Source organism: Epinephelus moara, chromosome 18 (genome assembly GCF_006386435.1).
Source record: "Epinephelus moara isolate mb chromosome 18, YSFRI_EMoa_1.0, whole genome shotgun sequence".
In the NCBI taxonomy this organism is placed as follows: domain Eukaryota; kingdom Metazoa; phylum Chordata; class Actinopteri; order Perciformes; family Serranidae; genus Epinephelus; species Epinephelus moara.
Genome location: NC_065523.1, coordinates 29,913,222 through 29,938,580, shown reverse-complemented (window position 1 = coordinate 29,938,580; position 25,359 = coordinate 29,913,222). Strand labels below are relative to the sequence as shown.

Genomic DNA, 25,359 nt, shown 5'->3' with positions numbered 1-25,359 from the left:
CATCTAGTCATAGTTGAAGCACACACAATCCATGTAAAAACAAGATGGCAGCCATCTCTGCCAAGTCAGTCTGCAGCTGATCCTGACACAAAAGTGGACAAGGTCAAAAACCTGATCACATTTTATGGTTGAAACTTGTTTATTTCACTGTTGCCCCATTAGAAGACACTGGGGCTTCATTATTGTCTCGTTTGAGGACATTGGGACTTAGTTATTGTTGACAATGGTTAGTTTTTTATACTTATCGGGTCCTACTGATCCCAGATAGCTAAGAGAAATTAAAAATGCATACCAAACAAAACTTTAGGTCTCAAGAGGATATAAGTTAATAAAAGGTGATGCATAAATTACCCAGGAGAATACTGTATGAATAACTTAAATTAGACACACCTTAACTGGCATTTACTTACATGTTAATGACACAATCATACAAAAATATAATGCTGACAAGGGCCATGCTGTATATTGAGTACTTTTACTTTTAAAGCCGAAGTTGGTAAATGTAAAAAATAGGTATGTTTTTATATTTGATGAAACTGTCACTACATACTGACGGTAGTACATGAGACAGATAATCTGTGATAATCTGCCTCCTCCTTGTGCTTTAATGGCATTTGCCACCACACCTAAATGAAACAGGCAATGCAGTAACATAATCTTGATTTTTTTTTTTTGCTCAGCGCTGCCTAGTTTGACAGTTTGACCACAATTCACAAGCAGTGGTTGGTGGATTCTTGCAAATGTCATTAGAAGCATGAGGAGGAGGAATAACATGTTTTTTGTTTTTGTTTTTTTTGCAAATTATCTGTCTCTGGGTAAAGTGAGTTTCAGCAAGTGTAACAAGAAGTATTTTTTTTTTTTTTTTTCAATTAAAGTTACCCACTATAGCTTTAATGCTGTAAGTACACTTTATTGCCTAAACTTCTGTTTGTTTGATTAAGTAAAATTATGCTTCCAGAACTTTTACTTGTACTGGACTACTTTCATGGAGAGGTGTTACTACTTTCACTTTGGCGAATGATCTGAATACTTCTTCCATTGCTGGAATAGATGAATTCTGTGTCACTTTCAGGATCCCGTCTCTCACTGCATGAGAAACTGATTAAGCACACAGCTTTTTGTATCTTTTTCAATTTCACGGATATTTGTTGTTGGCAAAATACAGTCTGTCTGATTCAGTGTATTGATAAGTGTTCCAATTTTATACTGTGATTGCTCAAACACACACACACAAACATGCACACACACAAGGTATTGGGCATCCTGAGCCTGTCTAATCAATTGCTTTATTGACCTTATCAACTGCAGGAAAGGTTGTGTGTGTGTCTCCGGACATGTCAACCCACTGAGGGATTACATCCATTGCAGCATTAGTTTGGTAGTTGGTATGTTTACTGCTATGGCTCGTATAGCTGTGACCTCACTGTCAATATGAACTAGGCTGCTGTATGTGGAGTATACCTTCAGTGCAGCACGGGGTTATGTAATCTAAAGCATGCAGCATCTCTCTTTTTGGGACTATTTTCGGCTGATGAGCTATTGAGTTAATTGGGACAGTCGTGAGGCTTGAAAACCAAAGCAGAAACGCCAGTGCAAAAATAAAAGGGCATGGAAGTAACGCCAGAGGACTCGAGTACGACTTTTGTTGTCCTGCATGGTGAGGAAAACAATGCCATGTTTATTTATTTATCTCTAAGAGCTGGGCAGACTATAGAGGGACGAGCTGTTTGCTGTCCTGCCTGTTTGTTCAGATTCACTGACCGGCCAGCACATAAAAACTTTAAAGCACTTCAACAAAGCTTTCAAAGAACTCTCAGTCAGCTATTCTATCTCAAGCAGTCAAAATACTAGACCCACATACATTATTATTTAACAGTGGACTAGTGGCATTTTCATTACCTTTGTGGCCGTCACACCAGAGAAATGAAAGAGCATACTGCTGACTTAGAGGGCAATAATTTCCATACGCTACGCAGTAGTTTCTATGCCTGCGAGGATTACAAATGCATCTTTACTTGCTGCTTAACCGTGTGTTGAGAGGGGAGTGTACATTATGGCTGACAGAGCAGATAAAACAATACAAAATAAAAAAACAGCAATGGCTGAAGGGCTCAAAGCTGAGAGCTGAAGGTTTGGAGTGCTAAAAAACTCAATGAACTCGCCTAGATTCAGTTCAATAATCATACACTGATGTCTTCTCTTGGATTTGTGCTTTGATGTTTGACTCATTAGCTCAGTGCTCTGAATTCTGGTTTCTGTTCCAGCTTATGAGAACATTATGGATAACCATTTGTAAGGAGCAAAACAGTTCGGGAGCTGGTCAAGCTTAAAGGTTAGAGAAGAATCAACGCCATGAGTATTCAAGTCCTGCAGCCAGCAAGAAACACATGGGTGGGGGAAATGAAAGACACACTATTCCCTCTATTAATATCCCATCAAGGTGCCCTTGAGTTGTCAGCTGCATCCCATGATGCACTGTTTCAGCACTAGATTGCCATGATCATTAGTAACTGCATGGTTTCAGAAGTAATTAGAAGCGCTTAACCATATGTCAATATGTTTTATGTAATCTACTCTGGTCCCTGATGAGCATTCTGAACTATTGCTTCAGACGTTGCTTTCCGCTACCATCGTTATGTTTGTCAGACCAGGCGATCAATCAGAATTAAATACTGTGTCAGAGCCAGGAAGAAGAAATTTCAAGTGTGTTCGAACACAACTCTGCACATGACCTTGCCCTTAAGACTATGAGGGACAAACGCACAAGAGATACACACACCTGCACACACACATCAGCAGCAAGTAAAGGAACAACCTTTAAAGGAGGACGCTGACATGAACAAAAATAATCCTGCTTAGTACACAAAATGAAATAACATGGACCAAATCATACAATATATCTTAGTATATAAAAGCATATGAATAGAATCAGGGACACAATGCCTACATCTTCAGCTTCTTTAATTGAGCACCTAGGAGCGTATCTATAATGTGTATTTCTTTGTTTGTCTGTGTGCTTTTGATACACAAACTTCAAGAAAAAATTCATGTTTGTCAGATTTGTCTTTTAAATATAATCTAAAGCCGGGGGCCAGAACCGGCTCGCCAAAGGGTCCAATCCAGCCCTCTAGATGACCTTGCACACCTAATGTTGATGCACTTGTAGAGGCTGAGAGGTTTAAACAGTGAGCAGATACTTCATGTACAATACTGCCTTAAAGGCTTTTCCACCCTGACCAGAATACAGCTCTCTGAAAGAACAATAAGTACTTCATATGGTCGTATTTAAAGATATTGAACATTGTGCAAAATATTGTCAACCAGCAGACTTCTGTCCTAAAACAATATTAGTGGAACCCTGCTGCTGAGGCACTGACAAAACTTCAGATTGTAAGGCAGGGGTTGACTTATCCTGCTTCTTCAATAACTTCCACTTTAGGTCATAGACTGACTGAATGTGGAAAAACTAAGAGGTACTGTTGAATCTGCACATCATTTTTCTTTCTTTGTTTGGTAAATGGATGAACATTTTCAGAATGAAAGAAACATTTGAAGGGGTTGATATTTACAGGTTATTATGCAGTGGTTTCAGTGGTCCAGCCCACTCAAATCAAATCAAACTAAAATGAGTTTGACACCCCTGATCTAAAGCCTGGCTCTTCAACAGGGGATCTGCGACCCCTAGGTGGTTCTCAAATGTACTGCAGGAGGGCTGCCAAATTATTGCTTGTAAGTTTTAATGTAAGGTTTTGTCCCCATCCCCCTGAAATTAAAATGTGCCGGAATATACACATTAACATTTATCAAACATATTATTAGCTAAGATGACCTGGCCTATTCGTAAAAACCACAAACATTTAATTACAATACACAACACTGATGATAGGCTATTACCTATGAATCCTTGTGCAATCATGTTAGCTAGCTAATGCTAAATCACTGTGCAGATTCTATCCATAACAGTGAGGCTAACTGGTTAGCCAACAGTTACATGCTATTGAAACATATTGGCCAGTTAGCTGTATTATTACTCTAAGTTTACAGACATTCCTGTGAGCCACAATGAACTGTTAAGTAACTTTTTGAGCAAGAGACTCTTAAATACTGTCTACATCAGAAACAAACATGATGTCGGTTGATAAATCTGTGAATCTGCCAATAATCGTCATTAGGCTACCCATATAATAGGCCCAGTTTATTATGAAACTCAATATTATTTAACATATGTAGTAGGGGGTTGCTGCTCCATTTCCATTTCAGCTAAGGGGTCCTTGGTCTGAAAACACTGAAGACCTCTGATCTAAAGTATTTACCATCCACACACTTATTTGTGAGTGATCAAGTTGGATTTGTGTCAGTCATTAACATGTTTTTATTAAGACCAACTAAAATACCGTAAATGTTTGTTAGTGTGTTGAGATGTGTGAATTAAAGGACAGTTTAGACTGTTCTGAGCTGCCAGACAGTGTATTTGAAATCGATTTTCACAAATCAGTCCACACACACACACTAAACACACACATACAGACACACACACTGTCTACACTATGCCTCCTACATTCATACACCTCTTCACACACACATATACACTCATAGTCTCATAAAGTTTGGCTAGGTGTCACATAAGGGGGATGATGAGTACTGAGGGGAGGAGGAACTCTTACATAACACTTCAGTCTGTGTGTGTATGTGTGTGTGTGTGTGTGTGTGTGTGTGTGTGTTATTGGCCCAATAAGGCCATGACTCTCCCAGTCGCTTCTTATGTTTATACCACAAAGATAGAAACACACACACATCCCCTGGAGAGGGGACTGGAGGAGAGGGAGGCAAGGAGAGACGGAGAATGGAAAGGAGGGAATGGACCGTGTCTCTGCACAAGAATCTTCTCTTTGGGTTTTCATCCATTTATCCTGCTGTACTGCTGGGAAACTAAAAGGTTGTGTGCGTGCGTGAGCATATATAATATACTTGGGTGTAAAAACTCTGTAGACGAATGTGTCTGTGCTACCGCACAAATTTGTCAGAGTGTGCGACAGTGGAGCGAGGCAAAGGGGAGCTGTATTATTAAGCCGATACTTCCCAGATGTTGGCCACACAGGGTAAACTCGAAACATAATCCTCGAGTGTGTGTGACAGAGTTTATATATGTGTGTGAGAAAGAGGGAAAGAGTGGGTACTGCTCTCTTCCTTCATTCCCTCACCTGATGATACTCTCATTTCCTCTCATTATACTCAGACAGACAAATGCCAGTTTCACACACAAATGCCAAGTCTGACAGTTCTCACCAGACTTCCTGTTTCTCTGTGAAGGTCGGTAGTTTTAAACCAATGATCTGAACTCTTTATGTCTTCCATTCACCCCTCGTCTCATGAATTCTTACCTGTTCATGGTACTCTATCCCCATGCTGAGAGTATTGACGAGGATGGCGATCATGATCCCTCGGTTGAAGTATTTACTTTCCACAATCCTCTTCAGCTTTTCCCTGAAGCCTACCCAGGCGTAAACCACTCCATTTTTGTAATCCACGACCCCTCGCCGTCTGCTCCGACATCGCCCACCTCTTAGATCCCCCGCCTAGAGTAAAGATGGGAGAGTTATGTTAAGTCAGGCGCCATGCTGACTGAGGGGTTTTGGATACAAAAACTCTTTCATTCAGTAATTACTGTAGTTTAAGGAAATATACAAAAATAATCAGTTAACACAGTTTTAAACAACAATACTTTTGATTTCAACTGTTAAAGTCCCCCTCCAGACACATTTTAAATTATGTATATATACTCTGCTATGATTCATATTTTTGTTTAAAATGGTTTTCCCATATAAAAAGTAAAACAAAACTCTCACTGAGAGACACTATATCTGGCCCCGGCCAACACACCACTCCTGCTTGTGCAAGATTTTGCTTCTGCTTTAAGCTCTCTCCAGCACAGAGTGCTACTAGGACTGGACCACTACTAGCTGACTGGTGAAAGAGCAGTGCGCATCAAGATTGCTAGCATTAGCATTCAAGAAAACATAGGAGAGATACAGCTGTACATGTCTGAGCCCCAGTTAGATCCAAACTTGGATGAGGAGTCTGTTGCGCACTAATAACGAACAGATGTATCAAAATGGTAACTGTAGTTAGCATCTTTTATTTGTTTATGTTGTTTATTAGCTTGGTAGCTGGTGGGCTAACTTGCAGTGGCTGACACAACATTAATGGTCGTGAAACATAAAAAGTATTTCTTCTACAATGGGGTTTAAATAGTAGAAGGAAGCTCCAGGGTCTGGTTTACATCCAAAACCTGCAGACTCTACCATATTTGGTGTCAAAACGTTCACTATGCTAATGCTAACTCCGCTCTCTGTACTGCAAAGTCCACTCTGTGCTGGAGATTTTAGGGTTCTTTGTGTCAAAGTCTCCCATCTATATTTGTGTCCTTCACAAGACAACGATTGGCTTTCATATTAGTAATGTACCTCTTTTAGTTTGACTGGCATATGTTGAAATCTCATATTTTATTGAATCACAAAGACATTGGCCCCTCTTGTGATAAACTTTGCACACATACAAGTCAGTATAGTCAAGGTCAGACATTTTAGGGTTCACATGTAGCAGAAAAACACATTTTTGAATGAAGGGGGACTTTAAGTGTCAGGGCTTTCAAATGCAATTCTTTAAAAATAATATATGGCCATGTTTCTCCAGCTCTGAATTCGCATTTGGCCATCATCGCCACTGTTGTTAATGCCAAATCACCACATCCACAACCTCCATCCTCACTGTTTACCGTCATCATTAGTCCACCAACTTGCAGTCTGACCTGGGGGAAGTCGTGCAGCCCATCAGCCTCTCCTCTGCCTCCCTCCAGGTCTCCCAGTTCCAGCTCCAAGGTCTCCAGGCTGCGGGCACACAAAGGGCAACTGAGCAGCTCCAAGAGCAGAGGGCTGGGCACCACGCCTGCCAGCTGGTACAGCAGCCTCTGGCGACCTGAAGGGGGAAACGGGAGGAGACAGTCAGACATTTCATAGGGGGGTTTTCCTAGCTGTCCTCATTTGCTGCTGTTGTCTTTTTAGTTTTTGAGAAAGTCAAACACGACAGAAGGGATTTTTTTTTTACCCTACCAGCCTTTCACCTGTTGCACCATTTTTCATTGCGAAAAACTGAACACAAATATTACTAGTACTATTTTTTGGGGGGCAATGGTTCCATGTCTCTATGGTTATTTAATCAATATCTCAAAATCTAATGTTATATAACAATATGACATCAAAGATTACGTATGTTCGCATCTTTACTACAATGTATTGCCCTTGATCGATGTTCATTTCAAGCATCTTTTTAGAAAAATGTTAACTGTAAATAATAACACAGAGCATGTGAAAGTACTTTTTCCAGCCCTGAGTTGCACTTGCAGTCTTTTTCGACAACCTCCACCATCAAGGTGCGGTGAGTAAGCAGCCTGAGAGGCGAAACAGGGCAACAAATTTTGCAAATCATTCCTGCAAAGCACTCGCTACTGCTTGTTAAGCTTATTGCTGTGAGTGCTGGATAATTCAAGGTGACTTGGATGAGTGTATCAACTTCTCTCTCATTTCAATTATGGTTGCAGACAGTCAGAGCACATGATTCAGAGAAACTTTGGAAGAAAAAAAATCAGTCTGAAACAATAAAAGTAAGTGGGACAAAAACAGGATTTTGAAAAGTCAGGGGAGGAACGTTTCCCTCCACCGCAGTTAAAGTTACAAACCCGTTCTGACTCTCAAATTATTAAATACAGTTGCTTGGTCAGTGGCCCTACACTTCAAACTATGACGCTCTAGGACAGTGGCTCCCAACTGGTGGGTCATGGTCCAAAAGTGGGTCATGGGTCCATTCTGAATGGACCGCAAGGGACTTGCAAATGTGTTAAATCTGTCCCTTTTTTAAGTACAGTGAATTTCTGGAGCTTTTATTTTGAAGTGCCATTTCCTGCTGTGGAGTGAGTGACTAACAGACAGCACCTTGAAAGAGACAGCAAACTAGCTTGACGACATAGCCAAACACAAGTATGATGCTGAATATATTAAACCGTGTGGACCTTGAACTAATGACGAAGGAGACATTTGTACCCCATGGCTGGACCTGTTGGGAACCACTGCTCTAGGAACCCCTCTAGCTTCAGTTTTTGAGGTTCAGGGTCAATTTCTGCTCGTTATATACCTGGTGTCTTTTCAAAATAAACTTTCTTTTGCACAGTGGGTTTCATCACCAAAACTAATTAAGGTTTAGGCAACAAAACTACTTGGATAGGTTTATTAAATAATCATGTTTTGCCACCATGTTTGGGCTCAAAATAAGTTTGTTGGGAAACTTAAGTAAGTCCTTTCACACAGGACACAAACACAGGTCTCCTGGGTGAAAGTCCTATGTTTGTTTGATCCATCCACCCCACCCCTCCCACCCTCCCAACCTATACAGACTGTGCTGTGAATGGGTTCAAATTGGAGTTAGTTGAAAAACAGACACTAAAGGGTGTCTTGTGCATCTGGATCATATACAGATAGCCACAGACCAAGCTTCTGTATTTGACGCCCTGGTCATGAGTACAAGCTAAAACACTCCTGGTTGTATGTACTTAGTCTGTTATTTATCCATCAGCAATTTCTCCCACCATTTAGTTTTATATGAACTTTGAGATGTCTTTAAACAGTGCAAAACACTTGTGTTTGTCACAGAGAAAGACAGAACAGTATGATGCTATATTTAAAATAGAAATGAAAACAGTGAAACATTAGGGTGTAATAATAAAGCTGTAAGACTATAATGTAAGTGAAATGCATGTAGTGCTGAAGGGATGTCCTATCTCAGTAGAGAGCCAAAACAAGCCGGTTTCCGCAGTGAGTACAGCGAGCTCGCCCACAGTACCGTACAAGATCCTGGCTGACTCCTCTCACCCTCTGTTCCTCTGACTACATCCTGTTAAAACCAGTACGATGGAACTGCACCGCAGCTAAACATGACTCCTGGAAACATCAGCTCTTCAACAGAGCACTATCTTGTTTACAAAGCTTTCTAATACCTCAAGCTATAAAAAGGCTTGTTACAGTTGTCCTCACATTTCATTGTCTTTTACAATCTTTTGAATATCGCTGCCACAAATACATTTCCATGTCTGTTTGTCTAAGTGTATTGACTCCAACTCTTGACAGATTGTTTGCATTCTCCCAAATTCTTTTAGCAAATGCCTTCAAGGGGCAAAATATTTGTCTGACAAAAAGCTCGTTCAAATTCATCCCAACCTCACATCACCTTAAATCACATTAGGTTAGATTAAATCACATTTAAACTCAAATTAGATTTGAAAGCCTAAGACTTAAAAAAATATTCCCAAGAGGAGAATGAAGGGGCTATTCAACCAAAAACAGCATTCAAACTCTAATCCCATTACACTGCAAGGCTTAGCTGAGATTGAGTCATCTGACAAAGCTGAAAGCAAACATTTACAAACTACAGATCCAGAAATGTCCGACAATGACTAGACTATTACTCATTTAGATTTTAGCTTTAAATCGCTGTCCATTAAAGCCAATATAAAATGTGTGATCTCTACCACACATTAGTAGTGTTACTCTCACTCTCCGAACGTATCGTATTGACTGTGTGCAGATCAAACGTGTATTGACTGTTTAACACGTTGAACACACTCTTGTGGTGTTTCTAAGCCTGTTTCAACACTCTTCCTCATCGCTGCCTTTCCTTTATTTATCATGTGTCGCACAGTTACTCTTCGCTACAGCAAGGAACTAATTCGTGTGCACTCAATTATGTTTGGAGTGTCGGCAGCCAGCAGTGTGTGAATGTGTGTGTGTGCTTGTTAGCAGTCTTAATTCATTAAGATAAAACAGACAAATCTATCATACTTCTGCTGCTTTGTCATTTTCCTGTGCAACCAACAGTTTTATATTATCTCCTCTCTGCCTGTCCTCTGTCCTCTCCTCTCTCTGCCTCATGCTGTCCCCCCAGCTAGCCCTTCTTTTTTCTCCTTTCTCCACATTGATCTATTTTTCTCTCCATGTCTCACCCTTCTAGCCTTTCCTTCTAAATCTGAATTTTTAATACTTCATGCCTCTCCTCTTAAATCCATCTGTTTCTGTGTTACTTTGCCTTCTTTTCTTCCCTCTGCCACAACCCGCACACCGCGTTGATTCCCTCAATCCTTCCCTTTATCCACCTCTCTGCACTGATGACGGTAGCACTCGAGACATGGATTTCCTGTCAGGACTCCGCAAGTGCTGCTTGAGACCCATGCGCGCACACACACACACACACACACACACACACAACAAAGGCTACCTCAGGTCAAACTTGGGATGAAGACAGATGTATTTACTAAATGGAAGAGCCAGACATGAAGATGAAAACAGGACGGTGATCGCAAGAAAATATAATAGAGCCTGAGGGAAATCCACAGCGTCAAGTACAGATTGAGGAGGGAATTACAGGAGAGTGAAACCCATTTAAAATACAAGCAGAAGAAAGACAGGCAAAATAGAAAACAAAATGAATCCTCGACTATGAAGAATAACAGGATTAGTAATGTTATGTTAACCAGTAAACCCAAACTAAAAAGATTGAGAGAAAGTTGTCTACAGTCCACAGTCCTTGTAGGGGAACTCCAGTATTTTTCACTGTGGACCCTATTTTCCCATGTTGTTGTGTCCCAGTGACTCGTGGGAACAGCAATTTTTGAATTTGTCCAGCATTAAGACACAGTACTGCAGCTGGCAGCAGCAAAGAGGGTACAACTTACTGTAAGCCTGAACAAAATAACTGAACCTCTGTGTGTGTTTTATGACATGTAGAGCACTTTAATGATGCATGGTGGATAGGTCTATAATAATGGAGAGGTGTACTGTTGTTTATGCTTAGTTTTTGGTGCTTGTTGTCAGTGTTCTAGGGTGCTTTCAGACCTAGAGTTGTCTTGCTTTGGTCTGAATCAGGGACTCATTTTGTTACAAAGTTGCATAATTGCCTAGAGTTGGTTCGTGTTCTCACGGCAGCATTTACAAGCGGACCAGATAAAACAGAGACCGAGACCACCTCTTCAAGAAGGTCTCGGTCCAGTTGTTTTGGTGCACACCTGAGTGGGATTGCTGTGTTCACACCTGCTCAAAAGCACCGCAGGGCAGGTGTGAGAGCACCCTTAGTTTCAGTCTATTTAAATCTGATGATTGCTGTGTGGTACACAATGAATTTCCGAAAGGACTCATATCTACCTATCTACCTGTCTACTCATTCAGCTAAAGAACCAACCAACCAACGAACCAACCTGAGGCAGGTGCAATTTACATCTGCTTAGAATGCATGTTTTTGCCACTGAAACGCTCAGATTCAGAGCCTCAGAAATGACTCTAGAGAGATATGAAAACCTTTCCGTACCTTTCACTTGCCCAGTTTGGTTTTGTGTCCAAGTCTCGCTAGCCAGAATTCTCTAAAATCTCACAAATGGTGAATTGGCGCAGGAAGGTAAATAATGGAAACATTAGTAAAAGTTGTAGGGAGGTGTATCAGGAAGAGTATGTTGTGGTAGAGTACAGAAAAGGTATCTTCGTCTTATCTAAAAGATTTTCAGTGTTATGGTTAAATAATTTGGCTGATTTTGACAATGTTTAAAGTCTTAGAGATTTCGGGGTGAGACTTTTAGTGAGACTTGGACATAAAACAAAATGAAACAAGCACAGAAAAATATTTAATTCCTGTGTAGGGTCCTTTGTGTAATGTTGTCAGACACTTAAAATAACAATCTGAGCTTGTCAGAGCTTTAAATGGACTTAACTGACAGGGCACAACTGCCAAAAGTGGTTACATTGAAGTATGTTTCCTTGTTGCTGGCTGCAACACTTTGTGTCATTACTGCACAGATTTCTAAAATTGTTCTTCCCACAAGTCACTTAAACACACAATCATGGGAAAATACGGGTGCCCCTTTAAATGCAAGACATGTGTATGTGCTCTTACTGTGCTGTCCCATGAGCTGGTAGAGCTTGTTCAGTGTCTCTGTGTGTTCAGATGATGGGTGGTTTGGTGGGTGCTGCTCCGGACTGTGTCCACACTGCTGGGAGTGGGGCGGCGGTGTCTTACTGCTGTAGCTGCACACAAATGACGGCAGAATGGTCGGATAGTTCATCCCTCCGTTCAGTCGCCCGAGCAACGCCCCCATACCCTGGGTGACGACGGATGGGTTGCCCCCGCTGCTCCCGCTATTTCCATTTGTACTTCCTCTCCGGACAGGAAGAGACTTCATCTCCAGCTCCTCCCCTCCTTCTCCGTCCGTGTGCTCGGCGGTTGTCACGGTGATGGTGTGCTGCCCCCCGTTGCTGAGGCGACAGTGCTGGTGCTGATGGTGCTGCAGAAGGTTGTGGATCGGTCTTAGCCACAATGCACTACCCGGGCCTAAGCCTCCACAGGTCCTGCTGGAGCTGTGGCCGTGTCCATTACCCCCGCCGTTACTTCCTCCGCTGCTGCCATTAGGATTCACCTTTTTACGCCGTTTACTGACAAAAGGACAGGAGACATTAATAATGCTATGCCAATGCTAAGTATTGTTATATAATGTAATTCTGTGAGATACAAAATTGCCAAAGCACACTGACACAAATCTTAAATTCCCCTTACACCACACATTTTAGTTGGCTCGTATGACTCATACATGTTTCAAATAGACACAGGAGAACCAGTGAAGACTAGGAAATGCTGGGGAGAGCCATGAATAATTCAACCTGGGGAAAAATGTATGATTATAATTTCAATAAAGGGAATTTATCCTGATATTTTGACAGTCTGCCTCGTAATATCACACAATCTACAAGCATGCATGGAACAATTCCAGCACAGGTTGCGTGATGAAAATTCTTGTCTGTCAAGCGATATTGCATCCCTTTGTAAAAACATTAACATTATTTCATGTCATCTATATTTGAATGGATATTTCTGGACATAGAAAGTAAAAAATACCACCAAAAACAGCCACACATCTAACCTGTGCCATCCAGAGTATATCCTCTGCAGCCTGCGTGTGAATTTGCGATAAAGGTGGCTGATGTAGCGTAGCATCTCCTCGTAGCACGAGCCTGGTTCGCTGTAGCTGGCGAGCGTGGAGTCGTTGGACATGTAGCGAGCACGCTGCTCCCTCATCAGAGCATTCTCCCTCTGCTTTGTCTCGGAAAACTGGGTGGCGATGACCACGAGGCACAAGTTGATCATGAAGAAAGAGCCCACCTGATTGGGGAGGTAGAGACTGGAGTGATAAAGCAGCAGCAGTGTAATGATATGGGAGCAATTGTTATCCCTGAAGCCCACTAAGTAAAAGTGCTGCGATATATCTGTGAAATCTTTCCTGTTTTCTCGCTGTTCAAATAGAAAATCGACACAGTGGCTACTTCATCAATATTCTATTTAAGGAGCAACTCAACCCTCAAGGTGTTAAAAGTGTAATAAAACACTGTGTCAACAAGAAGCTGTATTAGGGCTCATGTATTATTAAGCTGCAGCCTGTTGCAAGATCCTGGGCTGATAAAACTGACTTTGTTTTTATCATTGCTTTAAAATCTTGAAATTTAAATCACGCTCTGATGAGGTGGCCTTGACAGGAAGTTAGGACTATCTATCACGTCTAGAAAGAAATGTCTATTTAACAGGCCATTACTGAATGTTACTGAAAAAGAGATAGAAAATTAGATGAGCACTTTCTCCATTTTTTCTTTAAATTCTTTCCTCTGATATTCTCATTTATCTTAATCTCTGTCTCACCTCTGTCTTTATGAATCACTTTGTTTTTCTTCCAGCCCTTCCTCTACTCCCCTCTTTCTCTCTCTAACCCCTTTTCTCTTTCTCCCCCATTTTAATCTCCCTCTCTCCTCCCCAATGCATAATAAGCACTTCTACATCAAACGACAGGCAGGCATGGAGCTCATACAGCATTGTAAAATATAGCCAAAGCTTGGATCTTTGAAAACCCCACTACAGTGTGATAAGAGTGAAATTATACACGATAAGAAGTCTGCGAGGTTCAACAGAGGGGAGTAATGCCTCAAGCAGAGTTTGGTGGTTTGCTTTGGAAAGGTTATTCTGCAAAAGCAGGACTCAAATGCAAGCACACAAACTATATCTTTGAGGAGCAACACATTATACATATGCATATCTGTTGAGAGCAGACTGTGTAGAGCCTTATAAAGAGGAGCAGGATTAAAGAAATGTGTGTGTCAGATAGTGCTGAGTTCAGGTTCTGTGGCAAAATATTAGATGTAAAGGTCCAGTGAGTAGAACTTAGGGAGATATACTGCAGGAATGGAACGACGGTAACAAATCACAATTTCCCCTTGGGAATCAATAAAGTAAGGTAAGGTAAGATAAGGCAAGGCAAGGCAAGGTAAGGTATGGTAAATTAAGGTAAGGTAAGGTAAGGTAAGGTAAGGTAAGGTAAGGTAAGGTAAGGTAAAGTAAGGTAAGGTAAGGTAAGGTAAGGTAAGGTAAGGTAAGGTAAGGTATGGTATGGTATGGTATGGTATGGTATGGTAAGGTAAGGTAAGGTAAATTAAGGTAAAGTAAGGTAAGGTTAGGTAAGGTATGGTATGGTATGGTATGGTAAGGTAAGGTACGGTATGGTAAGATAAGGTATGGTATGGTAAAGTAAGGTAAGGTAAGGTAAGGTACGGTACGGTCATGTCATGTCATGTCATGTCATGTCATGTCATGTCATGTAAGGTAAGGTAAGGTAAGGTATGGTAAAGTAAGGTAAGGTAAGGTAAGGTAAGGTAAGGTATGGTATGGTAAAGTATGGTATGGTAAAACTTTAACGCCCCCAGGGGGCAATTTGGGATACAGAGAGTAGTCATAAGTAAAACAAAACAGACAGTACGATACATAACACTCAGAATCTAGTATCACACACTGTCAGGGATAAATCAGGGACAATTAGTTGTCACCGCTGGTTAAGAAAAGCAATAGCAGATGGAACGAGGGATGATCTGTAATGCTTAGTGCTACATTTAGGGAGGCAAAACCCCCGCCCTTCAGATTTCTGATTTCTAATCACCTGAATGGACAAACCAAACACTGGCTCTAGATAAGACCATTCGCATTTTTGCCTCGGCCACCATGGTTAGACCCTCCGCAACCAGCAGCTTCATAAAAATACATATTCGTAATCTGAAACTGCTTTATTCAGTTTTTTATCAGTTGAAATCACCAGGTTTGTTTGTTTTGGAGAGGAAGAGACCTCTGTAGATAATTTAGACCTCCTAAATGCCTGGATCTTAACTTAATAGAGAAAAAAGGTGAGCACGCATAAGCAGGTGCTGGGTTGGCGGCCTGTCTGCGTCAAGCCAAACAGTGTTGGAGAAACAGTGACTTGAAATGTGAAACTGCTTTAGTCAGTGTTTTTTTTTACCAGTTTGAATCACCTAGTCTGTTTATTTTGAAGAGGAAGAGGCCTTTGCAGATAATTCAGCATCTGGTAGGAATCTCCTGAATAACACACACTGAGGAAATTCTAACTGGGAGTTCACACTTGGAACATGTTTCAGCTGGTTGCAATCTGCAATTCTTTCAGCTAGAGATGGCTGATACTCCACAAACAAAGCCTAACTGTTTAAAAAAAAAACTTCAGGAAGTCAGGATTACTGTGAAGAGTTTAGCTTTGCCGGGTTAGGGCTCATTAAATGTTGGAGTGGTTTTTGTTTGGTTCAGTTTCAAACAACACCCGTGTTGGTCCATGCAGATCTGGACCACATATTTTGGACCAAATCAAAAGTGTAGCTTTTAATTAATTTTGCTGCTATTTTGGAGCATGCTTTGACTCACAGCAACACATTCAAATATCAGGAAAGGTTTAACTAAAACAGAAATAAATATAAGGGGGTACTTACGATAATGAGCAGTATAAAATATATAAAATTGTAGAAGGAGTGAGCGTCCATGACATAGTACATGATATCTACCCATCCCTCCAGTGTGATGACCTGTTGATGGGGACAAAAAGAGACAGACATTGTATTATAATGATTGAAAAAGTAGACATAAAGCATTCCTTTGTGGCTCTGCCCATTGCTTCTTCTTCAGAAACATATGACAAACACACCCACGGAAGCACAAACACAGACGTATGCAGACACTCAAAGTACACAGCAGTCAGATGCAGCACATTTCCAATTCTGTTTTTAATGGCAATTCCTCAGAAGAAAGCCAGTGGTGTCCCTCCAGCCTCTTATGTGTGTATGTGTGTGTGTGTGTGTGTGTGTGTGTGTGTGTGTGTGCCAGGAGACTGACGCAGCTCTTTCATGTAGCCACTATGCTAATGAGCAGTCGAGATGCTGAGACCTGAAAGCGGTGGCTCAGCTCAGCCAAGCCGATAATACACTCACACCTCAACATTTCACACCTCAGCTAGCATAACACATTACGGCATAAACTGCCAGAGCGACAACGGCATGAGCGAACATACACTGCACGAATGTCCAAACACACATGTCAACAGGCACGTGCATGTGTGCATACCTGTGATTTCATAAAGAATCATACATAAGCCTACCATGAACAGACACTAAAAATGCATAACACACACACACACACACACACATAGCCCCAGAGCTGACTAATCCACTCTCTACTGAAGTGCTCTCCTTGCAATGGATTAACAAAAGAGCAGAGGATTCTCATTTCTGAGCTAAAACACCTGTAAAATGCAGTCATTGTGCAGGTTTTTATTCTATAGAATAAAACTGAATAAATAGATGGCTGTTGAAAAGAACAATAGTCATCTGACCCACCATATATTTAGTGACCTAAACTACTAATCTGGCAGTTAACATACACTTAACAACCGGAAAGAAAGAAAACCAGACAGACTTTTTATATAACTCACCTATTTATATCTCATCAAGGGTTGAATCTATGCATGATTAAAGACGTGGTTACTTTCAGTGAAAGTCTGTTTACGAGGCAGAGTCACTGCAGGCTAAAGCCCCGTTTCCACCAAACACTTTCGGTATGGTACCTTTGGAACCAAAAGTAACCCTTCAGACATGGTACCTAGACCCTAGCGTTTCCACCACAAACAGTACTCTTAAATGTGGGCGGGGTTGTTGTCCTTTATCAGTCTGCACTTTGTTTATCGTCCACAGAGTGCGGTTTCAGTCCGACATATTCAGAACAAAATAAAACAGGCTGCAGTGAGAGTCTGGACAGGATATTTAGAAATGGGTTTGTGCATTTAGTCCTTCTAAGGCAAGCTCAGGGGTTTAGTGTTGCTGTAGCCCACAAGAACTACGCTCCACAACACTTTTTTTTCTCTGAGTGAGGATTAGAATATATGCAGTTCACATAATCCGGTCAAAATTAATGTATATTTTTTTGAACGCTTGAAGATCCACTCATTACTAAAAGTGTGTCATCCAAGAGAGACAATAAAAACTTTAGTAATGGTCAAAGTTGTCAAAGTGAAATTTAAGGTGAGCTGATGGATTCACGTTTACGTTCCACCTTAAAAGTTGCCGGCAGTCGGCCCAGTGAATTATTTTTTTCTCAAACTACAGCTGCTGTGAGAGGCAGCAAAACATCCTTTATTTTGTAGTTACAGTTTACTTATATATGTAAAACTCTCCACAGTATGAACAGTGGTTACATCAGCCTCAAAACCAGCCACATCTCAGCCCTGAGCAGAGTGACCGTCCTCTATTGACCAATCAGACTGCAGTGTAACAGCTCCACCTTTTAGTACCAGATCTGTGTGCTAGGTACCCCAACAGAGGTGGGACCAAACATGGGGACGGTACATAACGGTTCCATTGGTACCATCCACAACTTTTCACAGTGGAAACGGAAAAAGTGTACCGAACTGAACTGTGCCGTACTGCTTGGTGGAAAAGGGGGTTTAGAGTCAGATCCTCCCTTTGCTCTTCCACACCTCCACCCTCTGTCCAAATATGGTCACTTCTGGCTCCAAAAATCCAAGATGGCGAGGGCTATAATGCCAAAACTGAGGCTCCAAATTTGGAATCCACAAACCAATGGGTGACATCACGTCCGATATTTTAACACAGTGTAGCCAGGGCTCGTTGGGCAATCTGTCTTGTCATTGACCTGCCCCTTATGCATACAATTCATTAAGAATGTAAGCAATTAAAGTACTTTTTTGATCAGAATGGAATAAAAGGAAAATTAAAAAAAAGCATCATTAACTTCTTTAAATATTCCTCTTGTGTCAAGTGATACGGGTCACGGGAAAGAGAGGATTCTCACCTGACACTGGTTTAATTTACGAAAGGACACAAACACACTGACCTGAACTAATCACTCACTGACCTCCAGGCCAGCCCCCATCCTCTGCTCATGACCCACTGTGAAGATCAGAGGTAGCTAGCAAGGCACTGAGTCCTGTGATTCATGCTAATGAGATTAATGATATACATGTGGTCCAGAGAGCACGTCCTCAGCCGTCGTTGCTTAATGACTTAACTAACACATGAATCGTAATAGACACTCTGGCAGAATAACTGTGTGTGTGTGAGTACACGATCGATAGTCATTAACCTGTAGGTTAATAGAAACAGTGGCCTGATAACCCTGAGATGCCTTCGCTCCTCTCGTCGCCCTTTATCTTTCCACTTTACCTCCTCCACCTCTTCATATGTCATCTATTTTTTCTCACTTTCTCCACTCTTAGCTCCGCTCCCCTACTCTTTTTCTCTCCTTACAGTGCTGACAGAGGTCAGTCTATTACCTGGTTCTTAAGCCAAGGGTCAGGACTGGGTTTGATTGACATCTTCCAGTAAAATCGATTGTTATCACAAACTAGGTGGGACCCAGTCAAGCTAGAGGCTTGGCTGCGGTGGATAACCAACGTGACTTGTTAACAGCTTGTTGTTCTCTGTAGGAGTCCCTTGGTAACCCGGAATCAACTCAATTTGGAGCCACGGGCTGAAATGTTTTCAGAACCCTGCGCTGAAATGTATAATTCATGTTCTTTATATTTACAGATACTGAGGGAATAAGGCTGTAAACTGGGATAACAAGCCAAGCAACTCATTTAACATTCAATGGAGCATTCTTGTTTTGTTTTTTTTTGTTTTTTCCAACATATTTTCTGTCTTTCTCCATCTATCTGTATCTCAATCACTTTTATTTTACAGTCCCATTTTAGCTCTCTTTTACTCATTGTTTATTCATTATTACATCCAGCTGTCAACAAATTATCTGTATGATGTATTAATTTAAATGTTTCCATTATTACAACTCTTTAGCTTTTTTGTTTTCTATTACCTTTATTGACAAATAACAACATCTAATTCAAATTTTTTGCAGATTTTTCCTAAATTGTGGAGATATTTCCAACTTAATATTGTATACAACATAATTTACATGCAATATACAGTAGAAATTAACCAGATGGTGCAAACTTCTGCTTGTCATGTTACACCAATTCCAAGTGCTACATCATAGGCAACTGGACTTGCTGGAGTTTCTTGAAGACGTTTCACCTGAAGACGTTTCACTTCTCATCCAAGAGGCTTCTACAGCTCCTGAACTGAAGAAGCCTCTTGGATGAAAAGTGAAACATCTCCAAGAAACTCAAGTAAGTCCAGCTGCCTACGATATAGTACTTTAAATTACCATGACCTGGATGACTGAGACTCTTCACCAACATGTTACACCACTACACCTGCAGGTAGCGACACCTCCTGACTGCTGAGACAGATCAGTATCCAGAAACTAATCCACCACTAATGAGCACAACTTTTCCCAGTGATCATCTGCATCTACCACTTAAACACCGGCAGTTACCACGGATCATAATATACGCATACACATATCAAATACCTGGCTAAAAAACTAATCTCACCACCAATCTCTGCTAAACCACCACGAACGAAAGAAGAAATCGAGAAAATCTAATCTTTAAAGCCTCGAACTGCAAGCTGAGACCACACACACACACGCACACACTCAAGTTGTGAGTACCTAACAGGGATTAGTGTGTGTGTTTGTGTGTGCCTCCAGTATTTGTGTTGTTTGGGGTAATTTGAAGGTAAGACTCTTTGAGAAAGTCATGTTGTGCGAGTCCAAGTCTATTAGACACAGAGACAGATCTATCAGCGGGTCCTGGACAGATCTATTAGAAGGGAATTCATATCACAACAGCGCAGACTGTAGTAGCACAAAGAGTGTGATAAGGAAAAGCCTGTCACGGTTTCCCTGAGGAGCTGGAATCAGCTGGAGGGGGAAAGAAAAATACAATTTCACAACCAGCGAGTTTAGGGGGAAATGGCTTTCAGGTCATGATACATGCCCTCTGATGGCCTTAGTGGTGGAATTTGAAAACTTTTTTTATTTTTTATTTTGTGTACACAAAGAAAGAGAATTGTATAGTTTGCCACATGTAATCAGCTCGTTATCACTGTCTTGTTGGTAAAACCTTCAATTTAGAACAACTGATGCGTGCAGAAGAAACTCATCTTGCTTCCCACTGAGCTTAAAGTCCAATGGGGCGTCCACAAACCATGAAAACTCTTAATTGTAAGCTCACAGTCTGGTGAGACATTCAACATCCAAATCTGCACATTCACCCCTCCTTACCTGGAATATGGCTATCCAGGCGTAGCCGATATTGTCAAAGTTGACAGCTCCCTTGTGAGGGTTGTGGTCCCCGGGGTGACACACATTATAGTACTGGTTCCAGTTAACACAGCCGTTAACACTGGCCCCACCCACTGATCCAATCAGAGCTGAGCTTTGTTGGGGAGCGGCCAATGAGCACTCGGCCCCGCCCTCTGTGTGAGGCGGCACACTGTGGCAGCGCAGCATCCCGTTCTCGCGGGGAGCAGAGCAGATGAACGGGCTGTCTTCACCCTCCTCTGACATGTAGTAAGGACTTATGGACAAGTTGTACATTCTGGATGGAGAAAGAATAACAACAAATGGCTTTGTTATTACAATACAATAATTATGGGTACATGTAGCTTTTAGATAACTCTTTAGCTTTTTTGTTTTCTTTGTTTATCTCCGTCTTTCTTTCTGCTACAAGTTCTATAGTAGGTCATATTATCAATATCCTGCAGATACACTGAGAACCGGCTGATGTGATAGATAACAACCCTTTTGCCTTTTCAGAAAATTACAAATTTGCACTTGAATTGAGAAGACATTTTTATTGCTGCTATTGTGCCTTTCACCAATGAGAAGGTTCAGATTATAATTTGTGCTATTTAAAGGGACAGTTGGTAACTTTTATAGAAATATCTTTTTGTGATATTTGCTGAAACTGTCACGATAGTACATGGGACCTTTAATCTGATTGTAAACAACCAATCAGAGTCAGGAGGAGTCTTTAACGCAGTGTCATTCATTGCTCATGCGAACGCTGCACGGCCCTACTCCCCCTTACATGCTCTCATTCAGTCAAGATCACTACTGTCATGGCTTCAGGAGCTTTGCACACACAAGAGAGTGCTGCATGGACAAAGTTTTTTTGTAAGCTAACATGCTAACAGAAGTTAACATGGCCGTGTCAAAGAGGCCAATGCAATTTTTCCATAAGATATTGGATTACTGCAGAAAATAAGGTTTGTGGCAAACATAGGTTTATAATACTTACACCTTTTGTCAAGCAAGGAAGTCTTCACAGATTAACACCACTTTTATGAATTTTTGAGTGTAAAGTCAATCGCCAGAAGTAAAAAGCTAACAGCTATAAACAAACTTCACCCTGGCTGATTGCTTTAACGTCACCGCTACAACAAGGCTATAAAGCTGTTTTTGGTGTGATGATGCTCTGTAGTCACATTTAGCCACTTGTTAGCAACTGCCTTTTTTAAGATGTGAAAGCTTCAAAATTAAGGGGTGGGGTGTTTATTTTATGTCAAAGAACAAAAAAGTCTCTTAAGCTTGTGTTTACCACAGCCCTTATTTAAGGCATCTTATCAAAAAAAACAAAAAAACATTAAAAAAAAATAACGACGACTTCTAGACAGGGGAACCAGGAGTGCTAAAATGCTAACTAATTTCTGGCTTTTAGGAGTCTTTTCTGCACCATTCCATGCCTGAATAACAACCACCAGCAATGGAAAACTCTACATCCCTCCTCTGCCAACAACAGCATGCACAGCAAACACAGAAGTTCAGAAGAAGACAGACATCAAAACGCAACCTAAAAAGACATTTAAACCAGGCCTGAGCTGGTATCAGCTCTGAATCCTTTCAGATCCAGTAGCTCTCTCCACCTCAGGAAAGCTGCTGCGATATTCACGTTTTATCTAAGGCTCTGTTTAACTCTCTTCTTAGCTTGCTCTTTGTTGCCAGTCTTGTGTTTACTCCTCTGCACTGTGCACACTGTTGTTGACAGCCCAGTATGTGCATGAACTCAGATTCACACCTTAGAGACTCTTCTTGATCCTGATTCGCCAATTTTTTCAGGCGTGGTGGAATCATGCAAACCCATTAGGAGAACTGGGAGGGGAACCGGATTTTTTTTCACAGATTATCTGTCTCATGTACTGCTGTCAGGACATAATGACAATTTCAGCAACAGGACAAAGGTTTTTTAATACAATTGTTAGGCCTTCTGTAGCTTTAAGGCCCTGACACACAAAGCCGATGGTCAGCTATTGGTCAATGTTGGGCCATCCACGAGCATCAGTCACCTTAGTTGGTGCAGTGTGTCCCACACCATTCCCCCCTTATTGGCTCCCATCGGCTTTAATTTGGACGATTCAGCATGTTGCATCGGTGTCAGTGACGGTAGGGCCCTTTGGTGAATGAAATCACTCTGATTGGCAGTTCAGTTCAGTGCACGAGAGAAGAAATGGAAGTGAGGAAAGTAAACAAAGAGCTAAAGTCAAGAGGGAGTGAGATCAAAGCTTGTTTCATAAGGTAAGATTATTTTTCTTTGGTCATTCAGTTCCTTAAGAGAAACGTTCCTTGATGGTTTGTGTTATTGTTTTCTGCTGCACGGTAAATATGCTCTGTTCTTTCAGCACTGGATTGTGTTATTAACGTGCTAACTGGCTAACTAGCGTCAAGATGGTTTTCTGGTTTCCCTTTTTGAATGACAAACACAGACTACCACCATCTGCTGGTGCCATGAGTTATTTCCTCTCACACAGGTGCAGAACAAACGTGCTGGTTGGCTGTCGGCTGTGGTCTTTGCAGTGTGTTGATGTACAACTTTTTTGCCGTGACCTGGCAATGTCAGGCAACGCAGCAGGGGGGCTTTATCACCGCTACTTCTACTACTGAAGTCGGTTTGGTGTGTCTGAGCCTTTGAAGTGAGTTCTCAGATTGAAACCTAGATTAGATGTTAGCAAACAGTGTAATCAATGAGTGCTTATGTATCAGTGATCTTATTAAATAGGCTCACATCCAATCACAGATGTTATCTTTGAATTCCCCACAAAACACCTGAAGCGAGAAAGACCAACTAAAACTCCCACACTCTTTTCACACCGCATCTACACTTAGACTGTGTTCTCTTCTTCTGCAGCATCTCAATCAGTGATTTACACTCTAATCATAAATCCTCTGAACAATGAAGTAATGGGGTACATGAACCCTCTGTATTATAATTGCTCAGTAGCTCAAAAATAAAACTACAGCTGCAAGCAATAGAGGAGGGTATGTTAAAAACTTTTACTGAAGCTATCGAAGCCCAAACTGCAGCTTGTTTCAGTCAAAACTGTCCCTCCTCTTCATCAGTCAGTTTTACTTTATAGAGGGGTGTTCATTTTGGCCAGACCATCCTTGTCCTATCCACTCTGTCTCTGTGCATTCACATGGAGGGTTTAATCGATTTTCTACTCATGGAACAAAGTACATCCCACAGTTTACCTGCTTATTTATATCCTCCTTTAAAGTGGAGAGCCCTCCACAACAGTGAGTGTACCTTTATGCAGAGTGACTGTCACTTGTGAAGTAGTGGAGAGGGACCAGTTAAGGAAAGGATTGTACTCTTTGCCAGACTGTCTACTGAGTGACTCCAATTATGCTCCAGCCAATCTTTTTTCCCCTGTAACCTGTTTGTCTGTTGCTGTCATCTTAATGTCTCTCCTTAAGACTCTCCATTGGATTATAATTACTGAATGTATTCATGTGTACATTACTTTAATAATAGCATATATACTGCTAGAAGCTTGTCAATTTCCCCCTTAGAATGATTATGTCTTGTCTTATATTAACCTGCAATGACAAATGTCAAATTTTCCCTGTGGTTTCAAAAGTGGTAGTGAATATCAATATTTTTTGAGGTATTGTATTAAAGATGGTAATTCCAGTATCATGACAACACTAATCTAAGCTGTGTCTCAATTTAGGGGCTGCAGCCTTTGAAGGACGCAGCTTTCGCGGTCTTCATCGGCCACGTCCTTTAAAGGCCGCCTCAGCCAAACCGAACGGTCTCAGAAATGGGACGGTCTGGTCTGCGGAGGATTTCCTGCTTGCATTGCCAGTTGTTCTCGCCCTGACCCATTGGAATTCTGTTACTTAGCAACCAGCTGCGATTGATGAAAGAAGGAGTGAGCTAGTAAGTTAGTTAGCCCTAAATCATGGACCCAAAGATAGTTATTATATATATACTTTTTATTTAATACTTGTGGAGATGAGTCACCACCTAAGACACCGCCGGATGATGGAGAACCGTTTTCAGGTAAACTTATTAAATTAAGTTTGCTTAAGCTGTGGGCTTTTAGCTAATGCTAATGTTACCAACAGTTAACCATTAGCTGGTCAACAACTATGAGTTAACTTAATATATATAAACGTCAGTGGCATGCAATGCATCTTGGGATAGGCTCGGCCACAAAGGATTCATCTGTTGCATCCTACAAATTCTGGGAAAGAAGGCTACATTTCTTGGCCGCATTTGAAGTATGTCTTCAAATGCAGCCTTCGAAGGCTGCAGCCCCTGAATTGAGACACAGCTGTAGTGACGTAAAAAGTACAAAATACCCCTCTTAGATGTAGTAGTAGTGGAGTGAAAGCATAAAGTAGCATAAAGTAGAAACATGTAAGTAAGGTAAACGTACCTCAAAGTTTTATTTAAGTACAATACTTGAATAAATCTACTTCACCACTGATAGCACTGGAGGTCAGACAACCATTTGTTCTGTAAGAAAAAAATCCTGCAGTCTCGACTATGAAATATTAAGCTGCTGTTATCCTTCTGTCTTTCTCTCTTACACACAGTAAGGACTCAGCAACATCGACTCTGGTACAATTTGTACCATTACATCAAAACAGAATTAGTTCAAGGATATCTAAGTGACATATTTGGCTTCCTGGGGCTGTGGACACTGAAGCAGTTTTCTTTCTCTTTTGCATAATTTCAACCCCCACGGCTAAATTGGT

The 25,359-nt window shown here is 41.2% G+C and overlaps 1 protein-coding gene across 4 annotated transcripts in view; it reads right to left on the bottom strand.

The window, feature by feature from the left end:
• The window catches only part of cacna1ha (calcium channel, voltage-dependent, T type, alpha 1H subunit a), a 164,714-nt gene that overhangs the window by 44,710 nt on the left and 94,645 nt on the right, over nucleotides 1-25,359 (bottom strand). For 3 of the 4 annotated variants that reach the window (XM_050068566.1, XM_050068568.1, XM_050068567.1), the window contains exons 7-12: nucleotides 20,599-20,914; nucleotides 15,894-15,986; nucleotides 13,007-13,245; nucleotides 11,986-12,521; nucleotides 6,776-6,975; nucleotides 5,382-5,576 (exon numbers count right to left, since the gene is read on the bottom strand). In XM_050068566.1, coding sequence (XP_049924523.1) covers nucleotides 5,382-5,576; nucleotides 6,776-6,975; nucleotides 11,986-12,521; nucleotides 13,007-13,245; nucleotides 15,894-15,986; nucleotides 20,599-20,914 — 1,579 coding nt within the window. The remainder of the gene's footprint in view (nucleotides 1-5,381; nucleotides 5,577-6,775; nucleotides 6,976-11,985; nucleotides 12,522-13,006; nucleotides 13,246-15,893; nucleotides 15,987-20,598; nucleotides 20,915-25,359) is intronic. The other variant, XM_050068569.1, reaches the window with a different exon arrangement.